At 36.2% G+C, this 18,145-nt stretch overlaps 1 protein-coding gene across 1 annotated transcript; it reads right to left on the bottom strand.

Annotated features, from left to right (window-relative positions):
* Positions 1-996: 996 nt before the first annotated feature.
* Positions 997-17,918, bottom strand: LOC594228 (cytosolic non-specific dipeptidase). The gene is made up of 13 exons (XM_030989630.1): positions 17,765-17,918; positions 15,776-15,899; positions 13,286-13,456; positions 12,484-12,639; positions 11,208-11,288; positions 9,734-9,807; positions 9,068-9,142; positions 8,405-8,549; positions 7,342-7,441; positions 6,225-6,396; positions 5,795-5,880; positions 3,567-3,733; positions 997-3,090 (listed from the first exon to the last, which is right to left on the bottom strand). The coding sequence occupies exons 1-13, from the start codon at positions 17,794-17,796 to the stop codon at positions 3,046-3,048; spliced, it is 1,428 nt and encodes a 475-aa protein (XP_030845490.1). The 5' UTR covers positions 17,797-17,918; the 3' UTR covers positions 997-3,045.
* Positions 17,919-18,145: the final 227 nt, after the last annotated feature.

The raw sequence follows: 18,145 nt of genomic DNA on the forward strand, positions 1-18,145 counted from the left end.
AACTTTCTTGCAACATTTTACAAACCGGCCTTGGCGAAACCCAGAATTCGCTACGTTCGTAGCATTCGCCGCTCAGTGAGATACCCCCTGAATTATGTTGAACAATGTTCAAAATGACAACAGAGATGATAAATAATAAGGAGGATTGAGCTTTGGGTGTCAACTGCAGTCTTAGCACGGTCAAGATGCCTCTCATTGTGTTTTTCATGATATCTTCTACTTCTTTAAAAAAAAAAAATTGACTCTGGAAATGCTCATCACCATTTGAATGGCCAGAATCCCCACTTTTGCAATTTTCTTATAGAGAATCATTTATGTATTGTTAGTTGGCTATGCACACTCGTGAGTTAATAACTTTATTCCATTTGTATATTTAAATTATAGTGTCACCTGTTTTTTTCTGTTTTGAGAGTGTATATTAATATGTGCGTGCGTGTGTGTAGGGTGTGTGTTTGTGGAAGTGTTCGTAGAGATAACACTTTGAAGAAAGGCATTTTATGCCAAATTTATTACAAAGTTGGCATAAAATGAATTTCTTCAGGGAAAAATATATGCATATATATATATATATATAACCCTACATGGTACAAAAAAAGAAAAAAATCCATGAAGGACGTACAGGAGTGGGGATTATTAATTTAACCAACATTACCATTATTCACTCATTTTCTTTCACGTTATATATACATGTAGGCCTAGCTAGGTGCAGCTACAATAGAAATATATATATATATATATATATATATATATATATATATATATACCTGTCAAAAACAACAAAAAAACACTAAACTAAATAAACAAATAACTAGAAATCATTTTGTTTAAAAAAGGAAGAAATTAGTACATCATTTTATTTTGTCTTTCCACAATTTCCAATGCACAAGGAGGAAAAAAAAAATCAACTTTTGAAAGAAATAATAGACAATGTACTCTTTTTTCTTCAGAACTTCAAATATTTCTGTAAAAATAATTCCATAATATTCAGACATAATATAAGACATGGTAAAACAATCTTATTAGCTACCTTTCATTTCAATAAACAAACAAACAATATTATCCACACATTTAAAGTTGTGTATTATATTCATATCCAGATTACACAATGTTATCAATATCCAATTAAATGCTATTATTCTAATTTACATTGCAACTCTTCAATATCTGGACTAACAACAAAATTCTTCAGTACTCTTTTTTTTTTTAGCCGGTAACAAATTATAACAGAATTGCACTTGTATTTACACGATTACGAATCACAGTACATAGTACAAGCAAGTTTTTCCATATAAGCCACAGGATATTACAAAGTAGTGTACAGATTACACAAAAAGAAGTAAAAAAGAAAACCGCAGTATTCATACTTTTATGTAGAAAAACTGGAATTGCTCATAAAGCAGATAATAAGCATTATCTCAGACCATTTCATATAAAAAGTAATATAGTGTGTCTTTCTGCACACATACATAATAATATCAATAGTCGGTTCTTGTATTTTTCTGAGGAAACAAGTTACAAAAGAATTGCACTTGAGTTTTACATGATTACAAATCTTGGAGTAGTACCTGTACAAGAAAGTATTTCCATATAAGCCAAAGGGTATTACAAAATAGTACAAAGGTCACAAAGAAAAAGAAAAAGAAAACCAAGTGTATATTCGTACAACTATCTTTTAGGTGAAACAACTGGAATTTCTCATTTAGCAGATGATAAGCATGATCTCAGACCATTTTATATTAAAAGTAATATTGTGTGTCCGTCTGCACACATATATCAATCATGGATTCCTATATGGCGCTCATGTCTGTCAGACTTAATTGACACTCCTGACGCTCCACGATTATTATCCCTGCTTTGGCATGGCTGTCATTACGAAGCTCTAGCATTTTAAGGAATAAATTCCTGCCAGGTACCCATTTACCTCATCTGGATCGAGTCTGGCACATGTTGATTAATGTCTTGCCAAAAGATGTTAGTGATGTGGTTCACAGTCCAGAGACTTATCCACTGGACAACACCGAAACGTACAACAACATATCATACATGTACAAATCAATTGTAAGGTATAGGAATGATAAAGGGAAAAAAAGAAGAAAATATTTTGAAAAGCATACACGAAAAACAAAGGGAAAATTATAAAAATATTATATTAGTAATCCCAATATGTCCTTAAGATATGAATATATTAAAATACATACACCGATATAGGTAACAGAAATAAGCAATATTTAATTCAGCATTAAACTTATCTTACAGTGACTAACGTTTTAGACACATGATTCTACTTCAGTACCTGCATGGCCATTGTTTAAAGGGTTTGTGAAACTTTGTCTCAGATTCTGAAACAAAATCCTGGATTTAGCTAATGCTGTAGTGATAATTGTCTGATTATCAAGATATTTATGAAATGATAACGGTCTTTATATCACACAGTCTATTGGGGAAAATGGGAATGGTAAAACAGCTCACTCAAAGATTTTTTACTTTTTTGAGGCACTTCGTGATCACTTTCAAGCACTTCAACTAGGGCTTCAATATTTCACCATATCACAGACATTGATAACACGTCGGGCCGTGAATCTCGGATTTAACATTGTTAAACGATGCCTTTAAAGAAATGTCAAACACACAAGCTATCACATTTTTAGAAAATACAAACATTACAAATCAGGGTTTGATACTCAACAAAATGTAAGTTCATGTACATGCATAATGAATTATAGAAAGTGATATTGCAATGGGTGTCTCTTGGTTATTTAGCACAATAGCCAACATCTACAGAAGTTTGGTCCAATCGAGGAGGGAGTGATGGTTTGGTGAAAACTAAAGATTTGGCTGCATTGCCAACCTGGCATAAAGTACCGAAAGTATTCCCCCCAAATGGTGATGGGGTTTCACTCAAACTACAGTTCAAGTGGCCGCTTTTATTTGTTTGTTTGACCTTAACGTTCCTCATTTAGTTTCCAAATGTTATTTTGGGGGAAGAAAAAAAAAGCAGGAGTCTGCTGATCAAGATAGAACCGTTGCCGTAGTAACTGTTATCCTCTACAAAAGCGCCACCTCCTCAAAATAAGCACCCACGAGCTTGGTCTGTAGGTAAAACAAAATAAGATGAGATTGGGATGTAAGTTGGTCTAGCGGAAATGTGCGTGGTAAGGTCAGCTCTCTGTCTTTGCCTACAAACTGACTTTGATCAGAGAGAGGTTGGAAACAGAGTCACATAAAGAATCATATACAATTGATATATGTTTGTAAAACCCCAATAACAACACACACACAATCCGTTCAAATTCTTGTTTCATTTGCAGCTACAAAATAATCATTTTCAATTATTTACATCAAATTTGGTTATAGCCATGATCCAGAATGCTTACTGAATTACTTTTAAATTAAATTAGTAAATCTGTGAGCTGAGTAGTTCAGTATGTATCAACTTTATCACTCTGTAATAATGATATGCAATAATAATCAAACAGACTTGCTGAAAAGTACCCGGTAGTCTTTTTGGCCCAATACATGTTTTTAATAGAATAAATTGATTCAATTTCATTCAATTTCAAACTTACGCCATTGATGTAGTTAGACCGATCAAACTTCTCATTCTGCGAGTGAGCCCCATCGTCTGCTGCCCCCATTGGCAGGAGCATGACATTCTTGCCTGTCGCCTGCTGGAGAGTGAGCGTAACAGGGATGCTACCGCCCTCTCGTGTCATATCAGGTGTAACTCCATGCACTACAAGTATGATAATATAAAATGGGAGAAATGAGTCTCCAATATCAAACTTTAAGGCATCGTTTAACAATGTTAAATCTGAGATGAACGGCCCTACGTGTTATCAGTGTCTGTGATATGCTGTAATATTGAAGCCCTTAACAAAATTGCGCTTCAAAAACGAAGTGCCTCAAAAAGTAAAAATCTTTGAGTGACCAGTTTTATCGTACTCATTTTCCCCTGTAATGTTATGAAAACCGTTAGGAAAACGCAAAATTTGATTTTGATTTCCAATCATAAATATCTTGATAATCAAACTGGCGATCGGCTTATAAAAAGTCATGGGGTTCCTGACTGACCTAAAGATTTATAATTATCATTGCAGCATGGGCTAAATCCAGGATTTTTTTTCAGAATCTGAGACAAAGTTACCCAATCCCTTTAAATCATTTGCCTGGAAAAGCACCGATTAACATGAGATGATCCTTCTATAGATTGAAATGAAATGATGATGTATTTCTTTCTCATGCCAATCTCTTACAAACATACAATACATTGCTTTATAGAAGGGCAAGAAGGTATTTCAACATGTACATGTATATTGACACATGTTAGAAATAATTATTTTAAAAAAAATACAGTTAACAACTGAACTATTAATACCTTAACCAAGTTTTGCAATTTCTTAAGTATGTGAACAATTGATTTTCCCCACTTATATTTCTTTAAAATATGACATATTAAAGCTTACATCCAGAAGTATTCAACAAAGGCACTAATGTCACCAGTCAAACTTTCATTCTGGAGTTCTATCAAATTTATAAGTGGTATGAATAATTTAGTTGTTAGCTGTATTTTTTTGCATATGTTAGTACAATGGTCTGACCAAATACAGTGAAACCTACATATATAAAGACCACTCAAGGCAGACAAGAAAAGTGGTATTTATAGGCAGGTGGGCTTTAAGTCCTTTAGTACAGGTTTAAATGAAAACTGTTTTTCAAGGGATACTGAGTATGTTCACAGATAGGTGGTCTTTCTATACAGGTGGTCACTAAAGCAGGTTTCACACATACGTTTTGGTGACTAAATCACAGTCCACTAATTTGATACATTTCTGGGTTTTTAACATTAATGAATTAACATAGTAAAATGTACATAGGAATAGTGTATTCATTATTATCTATCATAATTATTTATAGTTCTACACAATCTGGGCACTGTTTTTAAGAAACTGTTATCAAATAACAAGTTACAATAGCAGTTATATAAGCTACTGAAATCATGGCATATGATTAGCTGATCGAGAGCTAATTTGCCATAAAATGTTATCATTTGATATTAAAGGAAACCAAAACCTTCATACTAAGTTACTTTTATTGTAAAGTTTGAAAGATTTGAATAAAATCAGTGAAAATTTGAACAAAATCAGGCAAGGAATAAGAAAGTTAGAGCATTTTGAAATGACTAGTCACTAGAGGGCGGTATTCAATTTGATGACATCATCTGTGAACAACTCTCCATGCCTTTTGTACATAAAATTTCACAATTTTTTTGTTTTCTTTGTATTTATTTGTGTTCTTGATCCGACTTCATAACATGTGAAGTAGAATATCATTTTGCATTCTATATCTTGCTTTCAGGGGAGTACATTATCTCAATCACAAGAAAGAAGGAAAAAAATTTGATGTACAAAAGGCATGGAGAGTTGTCCACAGATGATGTCATCAAATTGAATACCGCCCTCTAGTGACTAGTCATTTAAAAAAATCTCTTACTTCCTTATTTCTTGCCCGATTTTGTTCAAATTTTCACTGATATTTTTCAAATATCTTAAACTTTACAATAAAAGTAACTTAGTATGAAGGTTTTGGTTTCCTTTAATTTAATCACAATTTTTATGAAACAGCTATAGGGCCCTTGGCAGTGATTACTGAAACCACCATAAGCCCAATTTTGCAGAGAACCCATTGAAATGCGTGTACCGGTATTTAATTTCACACACATTTTAATGGGATGTCAGTGAACATGTTCTGGTTTCATGAAAGACTGCCAAGTATTCTACTCTAAATGACCTCTAACCTCTCTTTGTAGCCTTGATTCCAGCCTGGTAATGAGGATGGGTTGGATCACTCAGCCAGCTCTCACCACCATGGTACAATGATGCACTGAGGATAGATTGGAGGAGAGAGAATTTGAGAAATTAGATTACGAGAGAAGCAGCAGATTCTGCCTGGCTAGATTGAGTAACTTCTACAGTGTGCAACTGTGCATATATACAGGGAAAGGATGACTACTTAAGTTATTAGAGTCACGATGGATATGTAACAACTGAAAAATGAAAAACTGATAATCGTCATCACTATCATCTCCATTACCATCGTCACTATCGCCATCACCACCACCACCATCGATCATCACAACAATCATCACCATTATCATCATCATCATCACTTTTCTTCTTCTCTTCCTTAATCCCTCCCCACTCTATCATAATCTCAAATGGACTTACTTCATGGTGTTTGGAGATCCAGTCTCTGCATGGACCTTGTTGAGATGAGCAACGACCAGTTTGGTGACTTCTTCCGGTGTCTGGTTGGGGACGATGCGGATAGAGAACTTTCCTGTCACCTTGCGAGGGATGACGGTCTTAGCCCCGCCCTCATCGAAGGCTCCCTGGATCCCTATACAAAGTAATGATTGATATGATGAAACAAATAGCTTGGAGACAATTGCTCCAAGTTCATTTGATTTGATTTGATTTATTTATTTCTGTTTGATTTTCTTTTTCTTTTGCATTTTTACAAATATATGACAAACAAACATTGCAAATTTACACATGACAAAAGAATATATGTAGAATAAAGTAAAGCTGGCTGTAACTAATTGAAAACATCAAACAGGAGGGTTGACAAAGTAAGCAAAGCTTGATAGTATGACTACCCTCAAAGGATACATAATAATACCAATATGGAGGAACAAAATATTGGTAAAAGGGGAAAAGGACAGAAAAAAGAAGAAAAAAGAAAGAGGGAAGCACTTGTTATATAAAGATTTTTAAAAGATGCAAATTTAAATATTGAGTGGCCAACTTGGGATATAATAGAATGAGAAGACTCGCGAGGTTCGGACAATATGAGTGTGAATGTGAGATCAAAGATTTACTGTAGGGTTAGGTTCAGTGTTGCTTCAGGTTAGGTTTAGGGTTGGGGTTAGTTGTAGAATATTGTTTTTCGTAGAAAATAATTAGCTGTTTTTTGTAGGATAATAAAGATAGAATGATTGTCACCAGAGCATAACCATCAACCGTAAAGGCATGCAAGTTCTAAAGTTCTAAAATTAAAAGGAATACAAGAACTGCTGATGGCAAGTTGGGATAAGAAAGCTAGCTGCATCCATGTGTACTCCCTCTTCTGTGTGTTATAAGATCAAAAAGCGTAAAGCGCAGTATGCTAGGGGAAATCCATGCAATACACTGCAGCAGTTAACATGACATATGTGGACAGGCATTGAATGTACTCATTCATTTTGTTTAATATACTGTAAAATGCAAAAATGTGTCTATTTTAAAGTATTTTTACAGCGTCGTGATTGAACGAGGGAATACGGAATTTCTTCTTTGCTCTTACCATGGATGGAGACAGATGGAAAGCGCCATCGGTGTTGTAGAATCTTCTCTTTGGAGTCGTGTAGCAGTTTTTTGGCACCAATGTCATTGCGATACTCCTCCTGTCAAGGGTTAAAAGTTAAAGATTATTTCACTTCTTGTATGAACAAAAACCCATCAACTGAACCTATTGACTAATGAATTATCTTATACCATAGGCTTGTATCAGGAGCCATCCAGTTCCATACGTAACTCATATCCTGCCATAAGGCCGAATGCACGCTACAGTTATGGTGCTTTGTACACGCGAGCTATCGATTGGCTGCTTAATTCACACGAGCGAGCAACAGCTTAGCTGCTTTATGCATGCATGCTCACATTCGTAATAGCAGTTATTATTCATGTTCATTGTACTGTACATGCTGAATGCTTCGCACATCCTATTGATCAAACCATCGCGTGCATCAGATTATCTCAAAATAAACTTGGCACAGGGGGGACTTGTGGCTTGGCACAATGGGGATTAGCCCTGTGGCACTGGGATGTATTCATTATGGCAGGATAAGAATTAATGAGTTAAACCATTGACTACTGAATTCTCTCATTCAAATAGGCTTTTATACACAAGTTATCCGGTTCCCAGGCTTTTATACACGAGTTATCCGGTTCCCAGAGGCATTGGGTTAAAAACTTGATTGTGTAGAACAGAACAGATATCTCTCAACATGACAATGACCTTGGATTATTAACTGCTGCAATGTCAGGCAAATATCTGGGACATTAAAAATAAAATTGTATGTTTAAGTATACATAAAATAAGAATACATTAATAATCTCATCTATCACGGAACTTGTCTATCAAAAATTAAATTGTCTATCAAAAATTAAATTGTCTTTCTGATATTGTACCAGTCTGTAAATTTTGTCATGGTAATCACAAGAAGAAACGCATTTGAAGCCCCTTTCCTGAGTTAAAGGCATATTTAGAGGAAAAGAAGATTATAGCAGATTAGCATCAGCATAAAAAAATGGGAGGTACGAATGATTAATAGAGTTACGATGGCAATGCGATTGATGATTCTCACCAGGCAGAAATCAATCGGACCATAGAGGGCCTCCTCCTCTGGTGTGACTTCTACGACAGAGTCATAGATCCCTGGAACGAGGATCTTGCCTTTGTTGTCCTGGAGACTGCCGAAGAGAGTGACCAGATCTCGCATGGCCTCGTGCCTGCACATAAAAAGAATAAAGAAGAATCATGGTACCAATTAAGTGCTGCAAATAAGATGGATAAGTTAAAGGGAGTGTGACAAGACTATGTGTCTTTCCTGTGGCCCTACCCGGGGCCAATAGGGTATAATACGACTACGGACGACGCGACCGCAGCATTCACGTGCGTGCAACAGTTCGCAAAATTGAAGCATGATGAGAATTTTGGTCTGTATCGCAGTTAATCAAGTCCATTCGTTTACGTGACCACCATAAGAATTTGCAAATGTGGAACATGAGAAGAAATATTAAAGAAATAATATTAAGAAATGTATACTTGATGGAAGTTTCAAGAGGGAATACGAATGGTAATATTGAGAGTACAAAATTCGAAACCAAGCTACTGGTCCCTGTTCCATAAAGACTAGTTATCAATAACAAATGCTAAATTTTTATGACATTATAATGTAACTTGTTATTGAGAAAAATTATGTTTTTTGAAACAAGGCCCTGAACCGCTTCTAAATAAGTGTACTTACACGGAGCCTCCAAACACACCAGAATGAAGATCCCTCTTGGCACACTCCACTTCAATGTAGAAATAACAGATCCCTCTAGAAAATGAATTGACATACAAAGATATAATCAGCATTAAAAAAAAGTATAAATTCTAATATTCTTCCCACATTCAAGGTCTTGATGTATTTTTGACATTTTCCAAATTAAACAACATACTGACATCAATCATACGTGACATTAAATATTGGAGTATATTTAAAAAGCATATTTAAAAACAACTATTGATACCAAAGAGTGAGGCAATTCATATTTCAAATGAAAGTTTAAAAAGAAAAGAAAAAAAGTTGAGCAAGTTTCATAAAACCAAGATCAAATGATGTATGTAAATTCAACAGACTTTTTTTCCAAGTACGTTTTTTGCAATTGTTATGTATACATAATAACATTATTTTAAAAGAATAATGATTTAAAACATTCAAAATATACTTCCTCACACACAATTAACTGTTTACAAATCTTGATATTGGTTGAAAAGAAAACACTAGTTTAATCAGGGTAAAAAAATACTGAGGCAGCAACATGTCCTTCTGAATCGACATACTAGTTTTTAATATATTTACAAATTCATGTACGGTACATTTTAAAATACCTCAAAGAGTGATGTTACTGCTCTATATGCAACTTACCTGAGACCATATGTGATGCATGGCTTCGTTTTGCCAAGCCAGTAGTTATCTGAGATGCACACATAATCCACATCCTATTGAGAAAAAAAAACATGGTTATGAATTACAAAGAATTAAGCCAAAGTTCAAAATAGTGCTAGCTGTAGCCGAACCGCCGAACCGAACGGAAGTTCGCCGAACATGGCACTTCCGAACCGAACCGAACCGAACCGAACCGAACACAAAGGCCTGGTTCGGATGTTCGGCAAAAAAATGTAAACGTTTTTGCAAGCTAATAAACTTTTCATTTTGTACCTAATTTTCATGTTATGATTGCTCATATTATATTTACTTTTTTCCCATTTTCCGCCCTTGTGATTTATGCCTATCCAGTGGTGGGCGCAACTTCACTGGCGCCATTTAAATCCCAAATCCTGACCACGCTACGTCGCGATCGCAAGCCATAAACAAGAATACATGTGCGTGATCAAAACAAGTTCAGCTCAATTTGCTCAAACCCATTGAACAAAATATTAATATTTTAATTGTAACCATATCGGACAAATTTTACAATATAAAAAATGAAATAAATATATATTATAGCATGGTATCTATTTATTCAGGAAAAATAGGAATTTTATATTTTTCCTAATGAAAATAAAAAATTATAAAAAACAGTTCTTGGCAAGCCTGAAAGTCTATATTCAAGATGGCACCTTTTATGACTCTAACATTAGACAACAACCGTCTCGGAAAATCTTTTAAAAACATCATTTATTGACAAATTGAAAACATGATTCTTTTAAAATTGAAAATAAAACACGATTCAAGACGGAAATACGAATGTAAGTAGTATTTTTCTTCACAAATAATTACGTTTAGAGCAGTTTTTTAATGTGAAATTTGTGCTGGTCGGAAGCAGTGTGCAGAAGTCCTCCGTGCCGGTCAGGCCCGGCAGGGCGGGCGGCCTGCCCAGTCCCGACCGCCGTGGCTATAACGCTGCTTGCTTTTAAATTACCGAACCCCAAACCGAACCAAGTTCGGGTGAAAAATTGCCGAACTTTGCCAAACCGAACCGAACACGAACATAGCGTCTGACTTACAGCACCAGTTCAAAATGTCTGCAAAAAGTGCTGAATAATATTGAGTGCAAATATTCAAAGATAATGAAGCCAAGCATAACATCTACAGGATTTATAATTGTATGTTAACACAGCACAAATTATCATTTGAAAGATGACCTATCAATTCACAAGTTGCAGAAAATGTTGGTACTCCATGGCTCAGTGGTAGAGCAATGATCTCGTAACCGGAGGTCCCGGAGTTCAAAACCAAGTCGATGTGCTAGTGCCCTTCTGTAAGGCATTAATCCTCATTACCAAGTCCCTTGGAAAGGACTTAAAGCCATGTGTCCCCTAGCTGCTTACTTTCAAGCACACACATGCTAAATCTTAGCAGTCGGTTAAATCAAACAAAGAAACAAACATGAGCTTACCTTGAAGAATGTATCCTTCCGTGCTGCAATCAGCTCATCCAAACCCTCTGATCCACTCTCCTCCATTCCCTCAAAACAAAACTGGGATATAAAGATGAAGAAATAAAAGATAAAACTACTAAGGAGAGTTATAAATGTTCAAAGCAACAATACTTACAATGACACTTCTCAAGCTCTATCTCACTGACTCTCTGCTTTCTGTTTTTTTCTCTCTCTTTTGTTCTGTTTTGTTGGCAGTCCCTTCATCCCTGTGTTATCATCTTATCTCTAAACTAGGAATATCCCTGTCCATATATTTTACCATGTAATTATATTGATCCAGGCAAAGATTATTCCCTAGCCATCTCCACCCCTCTCTCTTTTTAATTTATCTCCTTTTTTTTATTTGGCTACATGAAGTCTCCGCTCCCCTCTCTCTCTTTCCTTCTCTCTCTCTCTCTCTCTCTGTATCTATCTATATGACCCATCGACAAATGCACCCCTCTCCTCTCTCTCTCTTTCTCATAACCCTCTCCTCTCTCTCTCTTCTTACCTTAATGTTAATAGGAATGTCCCTTCCGAGAGCCTTATAAGCCTCGATCACATTGATCCAAGCCAGGACCGGTCCCTTATCATCCGTTGCTCCCTACCCCGTTCTCTCTCTCTCACTCTCTCCCTTTATATGCTCTCTCTTTCTCTCTTCTTACCCTAATGTTAATAGGAATGTCCCTTCCGAGAGCCTTGTATGCCTCGATCACATTGATCCAAGCCAGGACCGGTCCCTTATCATCTGTTGCTCCCTACCCCTTTCTATCTCTCTCACTCTCTCCCTTTATATGCTCTCTCTTTCTCTCTTCTTACCCTAATGTTAATAGGAATGTCCCTTCCGAGAGCCTTGTATGCCTCGATCACATTGATCCAAGCCAGGACCGGTCCCTTATCATCTGTTGCTCCCTACCCCTTTCTATCTCTCTCACTCTCTCCCTTTATATGCTCTCTCTTTCTCTCTTCTTACCTTAATGTTAATAGGAATGTCCCTTCCGAGAGCCTTATAAGCCTCGATCACATTGATCCAAGCCAGGACCGGTCCCTTATCATCCATTGCTCCCTACCCCTTTCTATTTCTCTCACTCTTTCCCTTTATATGCTCTCTCTTTCTCTCTTCTTACCTTAATGTTAATAGGAATGTCCCTTCCGAGAGCCTTATAAGCCTCGATCACATTGATCCAAGCCAGGACCGGTCCCTTATCATCCGTTGATCCCTACCCCCTTTCTCTCTCTCTCTCTCTTGTCTTACCTTAATGTTAATAGGAATGTCCCTTCCGAGTGCCTTGTATGCCTCAATCACATTGACCCAAGCCAGGACGGGTCCCTTATCATCTGTTGATCCACGTCCATACAGCTTCCCATCCTTCTCTGTCAGAATGAAGGGTTCAGTATCCCACCCATCCTCCTGAGGATAAAATGACAATTTTTGTTTTATTATAGCATAATTGGATGAATATTTGGGAGAGGTACAGTTTAACGCCCATGGTCCCCTCTACCCTCTCATGATGAAATGAATTGAATGAATAAACGATAAATAAATAAATAAACAAATAGATAGATTTTTTAAAAAAATTAAAAAATAGAGAGATAAACATGATTTATAAATAAAGTAATAAATGAATTAGTGAATAAATGAATATGAATAAATAAAATGTATATACAATAAAGAAATGAATGATCAAATATATCAAGAAATGAATGAATAAAAAATATTAATAAATATATATACAAAAATAAATTCACATAAGTCATAAAGCACCAGTCTTTTGATTGACCATTTTCCTTTCTCTTTTCCTTTCCTTTTTTTAACAAGATTTCCATTTTGAAAGTGTGGATATTACGGTTGCCCAATGAGCATACCAAGCTTTTCTTGTAAATGTAGGGGGAAACTGCTACCCCCCCCCCTCTCCCCCCTCCAATTTTCATATACAGTAATCAATTCTATAGGAAGAAAGAGCATTGTTAACAAACTAAGTAATGACATAATCAACCAATATAGTATGAAAGATCAGACAAAGAATTTTGTTTTGAAGTTGAGTTTAAATTCATACCAGCTTAGCAGGTTGGACATCCAAATGACCGTAGATGCAGACAGTCTTTTTGGCTGGGTCGTTTCCAAGGTAACCAAGGATAGCATCGGGGAGAGGGATGGTACTCTTATCAGGCAGGGTCTGGGTACCTACTGGTACCATCTCTGTCGTTGCACCAAGCTTTTTCAACATCTAGAAGAAACAAAAAAAAAACAGGATGCACTTTTAAAGCATTATTCTTACCAAGTATATAGGGTGTATCATAATAAAGGATATTGAAGTTTAATGACGATTTATATGAAAACTACTGATTTCATAATCAAGCACTTATGTCTGTTGTAAAGGACAGAATGTCCTCTTTTTAATGACACCCCAATCATACTTCTACTGTCACAGTTGACTGAATAACAAAGCATTGCTGTCCACCATGTGAAAGGTGCACTGTGCCAAGTTTGATAACATTTCCTTCTTAATAGACACATAATCCACTCATTGTTCAGCATTTCAATATGTCTGGGCTGACACAAGCACTAATCTTTGAATGCTAACTTGTCACAGTGCACCTTTCACATGGTGGACAGCAATGCTTTGTTATTCAGTCAACTGTGACAGTAGAAGTATGATTGGGGTGTCATTAAAAAGAGGACATTCTGTCCTTTACAACAGACATAAGTGCTTGATTATGAAATCAGTAGTTTCCATATAAATCGTCATTAAACTTCAATATCCTTTATTATGATACACCCTGTATACCTACCCTGTATTTAATAATAATAATCTTTTTTTTAAAAGTCCACTCCAAATTTTATTAAGTTAGACCAAAATGGAAATTCTTTTTGCCCAATTGATCGTGAGCCCGGCAGCCACTGAGCAGTGCCAGATCGACGTTGCTCTATCCCTTATTGTTGAATGCCAAACAAGGTAGCAGCAACTCCCGTCTTTTGGTATGACGCAGCCGAGGTTTGAACCCACGACCTCCCGGTTGTGAGGCGGTTGCTCTACTGACTGAGCCAACACACCGGTATATGGTGGTATATCATTGCTAAATGAACCATAAATAAATAAAATGAAGGGATTTTAGGCACGTTTTTAACACTCACTTGATCTGCAATGCATTTAGAAACCAAGGGCTCTACTCTCTTTTTAATCAATCAATACATTTTGAGAAGGCAAAACGTATATTGATTCACATTTTTTAATTGAAATATTTGGATTTGTTTCTCTTTTGGTTCATAAAGCTGTGAATTATTGCCCCACTGATACCCTCGAAGCAATTTAACACCTTGTAACCAGGATCCCCCCCCCCCCCCCTGAATTGTAATGTTTGGTACTTGGTGGAGTAATCCCTTTGGCAGCTCACTTAGGAAGCTATACTGGGATGGTAGCTGAGGCAAATGACTGCAAGGAGTGCTATGAAGTGCAGAAAGGGTGTGTGGAAAAAGCACTTGACAATTTGACAAAGAACTCAACTTGTTGAACAGTGAGTGGAAATATGACCTGGAAATCCTGTGATTTTGTGTTGACAGTCGAGGCATGTGACCCAGATCCAGGGTAAATATTTTCAAGGTATTTTTCTGTTCATTTGCATACAAAGGGAGGTTAAACAACAGAATCCAGTAGAAAATCATGGAAATATGATGCTTGATTGAAATACTGTACATACAAATGGTTACATTACAAAATTACATTTCATTGCACTCTCTCACATGTTGTTTGTTTATAAACGTTGCAAAGTTGAAGGTTACACATTTGCTATATGTATGGTAGGTAATGGGTCAGGATGCAAATTGGCAACCTGAAAGTTGAAAATTGTGCTCTAAGTTTGGAAGATATATATCTTGGAAAAACTGATCAAGAGGGTAATCACTCAAGTAAAATTATCTTTGTTTCAGAGTCACAACTTACAAGGCATGCTTACATGTATTACACCTGATGCACTTTTTCTGAGATTAAAATATGAATTATAAAACATACTATCTTTGTAATCAATGGAAAGGATCATTATAAATGTTAAGTCATCCACTTTTCAATGTGTCCTATATTTAGAGGCAGCTCTGATGTTTTCTCCTGGAAATTAATAATTCAGATGAAATTTCTTACAATTGATATAATATATATTTATTTATTTGTAGCAACCAAAGAGTTGGATTGATATAATACATACATTTTCAACATGATTATAAACATTATTCAATTGAGTACAATGAAATTGGTAAATTAGGAATATGAATACATGTAGATCATTAATACAAGAACATTACAAATCATTCAGGTATATCATATTACAAGTAAATAATGACAAGAAAAAAGGAAACAACATAAACTTGAATAGAGAGGAAAAGGGAGCAAGAGAGGAGAAAAGAAAGTACTGGTAAAAAGGTGAAAAAGCTGCAGAGATCAATCAAGTAAACTCTACATTCAAATATCAAAATAGATATTGAAGAACATTAACGTATGGGTATAACATAACGTTATGATATGGTAAAATGTGGGATTTTCTGAGAGACTTACGGCATCTACACTCTGCATCTGCTTGGTGATCTCCCCTCTCATCTCAGGCCATGCTGATACACTCTTGATCGCTACCGCATCAGCTAGCCTCTTGATATAGTCCTCCTGATGCTCATCAATGTAGCTGGAAAAATTAAATAGAAAAAAAATCTCATTTAAAGGCCATGATCTGTACTAGATTGGCTAGGAGGGATTAGACCACCCAGGAAGGTCACTGACAGGTGGCTTTCTCATTAACTCGGCTCTCAATTATTGTCTTTCAAAATAAATTGGACAGTGCCAAGGCTTTCTACAACTAAGGCCAGGAATAATAGCTTTGTTGTTTGTTTCTTTTGTCCTTTTGTTTGTTAAATCTCCAATATGGGCAACACCTTCTCTCTCAAATAGTTTCCCTATTGATCAGCACCTCAACACATGAATTTGTAATGCCTTATGATTTCAAATAAAGGATGTGTTACGCTTGAGCTGGGCGCGAGGCCTATTAAAGTCTACTAAAGCACGACGCCAGGGATTGGGAGGCCGGAGGAAATGCAGCTCTCGCACTCGCGAAATCTAATTTCTTTGCTCCTGGGACATTGTACATGGTACATTGTCCAGTCAAGATGCAACCTCTTGCCCCTCTGCCTCCCTGACTTGTATATAATGAGAATTATTATTAAAGAGTATGAGATAAGAAGATAGACCTGAAAGCTCGACTGCTGTCTCAGCATTCTTCCAGTATTTGCGATAAAGGTAAAGGTAAAGGTAAAGATATTTCTTCTTCTTCTTCTGGTCAAGTACAGACTGGCATTGGTGTATTATCGTACTTGTGCTTGTCGAGTGCCCAGATGAATAGTGCAAGTAAAATATCTCAAAGTAGAGCATATTGATCATCATACATTTACAATGCAAAGAAAAGAATTATGGCAATGATAACAACAAAGTGAACCAAAAGAAAGACGAGGAGTCAGGAGACCCTGGCAAAAGCAGAGCTTGTAAATTTTAGGGCCCCTTCTGGACCAAATAATTGGTTGGTACAGAAATTAGCAACAAGAGTCTAGAGCAGGCCTTCTCAACTGGCGGCGCTTGCGGTCAGTCAGAGTGGCGCGCGGCTGTTCCAAAAATTAATAAAAATTAAAAATTAAAGAAAGAACAACATTAAAACAATTTATTTTAAAATAAAAAAACTCAGAAAAATCAAAAAGTCGCAGTCGAAGTTGAGCCCAAAATGTAAGCAAGCCATTTTGTTTGTTTGATTTTCACTTCATTTTGACATTTTCCGTGTTTATTGCACCAAAATAACTACATGTACATATAAATTAACTTCCAGTGTAGATTTTAGCCAGGAATTGTACTAATTAATTCACATCAATATGAAATTATGATTGATGTTTTATGGAACAAAAAGGTGTTAAAAATGCCACATCTGGGCCTCAAAAAAGCCCTAAAATCCACTAGCTTCTGGGGGCTTTGCCCCCTGGACCCCACCCGGTATCGGCTCGGTCGCTACGCTCCCTCGTAACACAGTCACCAAACATACAGGTTGCAACTTCAACCTCAATTCATTTTTGTTTTGGCGCTTCTAATAAACTAGTTGAGAAGGCCTGGTCTAGAGAAACATGATGGGAGTAAATATTTGTGACTACCTAACTAAGCTAAGATAAAGAAAAAGGTGGTATAAGAAACAAGAACTAGTAGAAGTGTACTCAAAATCGGGAGACTAGACTAGACAAGACAAGACGGGAGAAAGTGAGAAAATATGAGAAATAATCAAACTAAAAGACTACAGCACATCAACAATATAGGTAGCCTACAGCACACAATTCACAGCGGGCACAAGACAGCAGGGAGGCGAGGAGGGAATAAAAGCCTGACAATCTGGTGAAAATAAAAGTTAGTTAGAACATTAATATTTAATATCAAGAAGAAGAAATGTGTTACTGTGTAAAAGTTAGATCTAGTGTGTTAATTAAGCAAGGCCCAGGGAGAGACAAATGAAGAAGTTTTTACCTAAACAACTTGGGTAGGAATTCATCTGCCATCTTTAATCGTAGTAGCTTGTACAGCGACTTGTTCCAAAAGTGTAAAAACTAAAAGAGAAAGAGAATTTCGATTAACACGTAACGGTGATGGGATGGGCAGTTCTGCGTTGGCACGCAGTGAACAGTGAACGCATGCAGTGAACAGTGAAATGTCAGCTGACTTGTAGCATATCATGTGACCTGTTTATGGAAAGCTGCATTGTAATAATTGTATTCAATTTGATAATCGAATTTCATACAATTTTATCACTTAAATATCTGAACATTCCGAATTCTTGCAGGCTAAATATATAAGAAATAATTCTAATTAATCCTATGCTAAACAAAAATTAAATTGGATAAGAGAAAT

Source organism: Strongylocentrotus purpuratus, unplaced genomic scaffold (genome assembly GCF_000002235.5).
Source record: "Strongylocentrotus purpuratus isolate Spur 01 unplaced genomic scaffold, Spur_5.0 spur5_scaffold_18, whole genome shotgun sequence".
NCBI classification, from domain to species: Eukaryota; Metazoa; Echinodermata; class Echinoidea; order Camarodonta; family Strongylocentrotidae; genus Strongylocentrotus; species Strongylocentrotus purpuratus.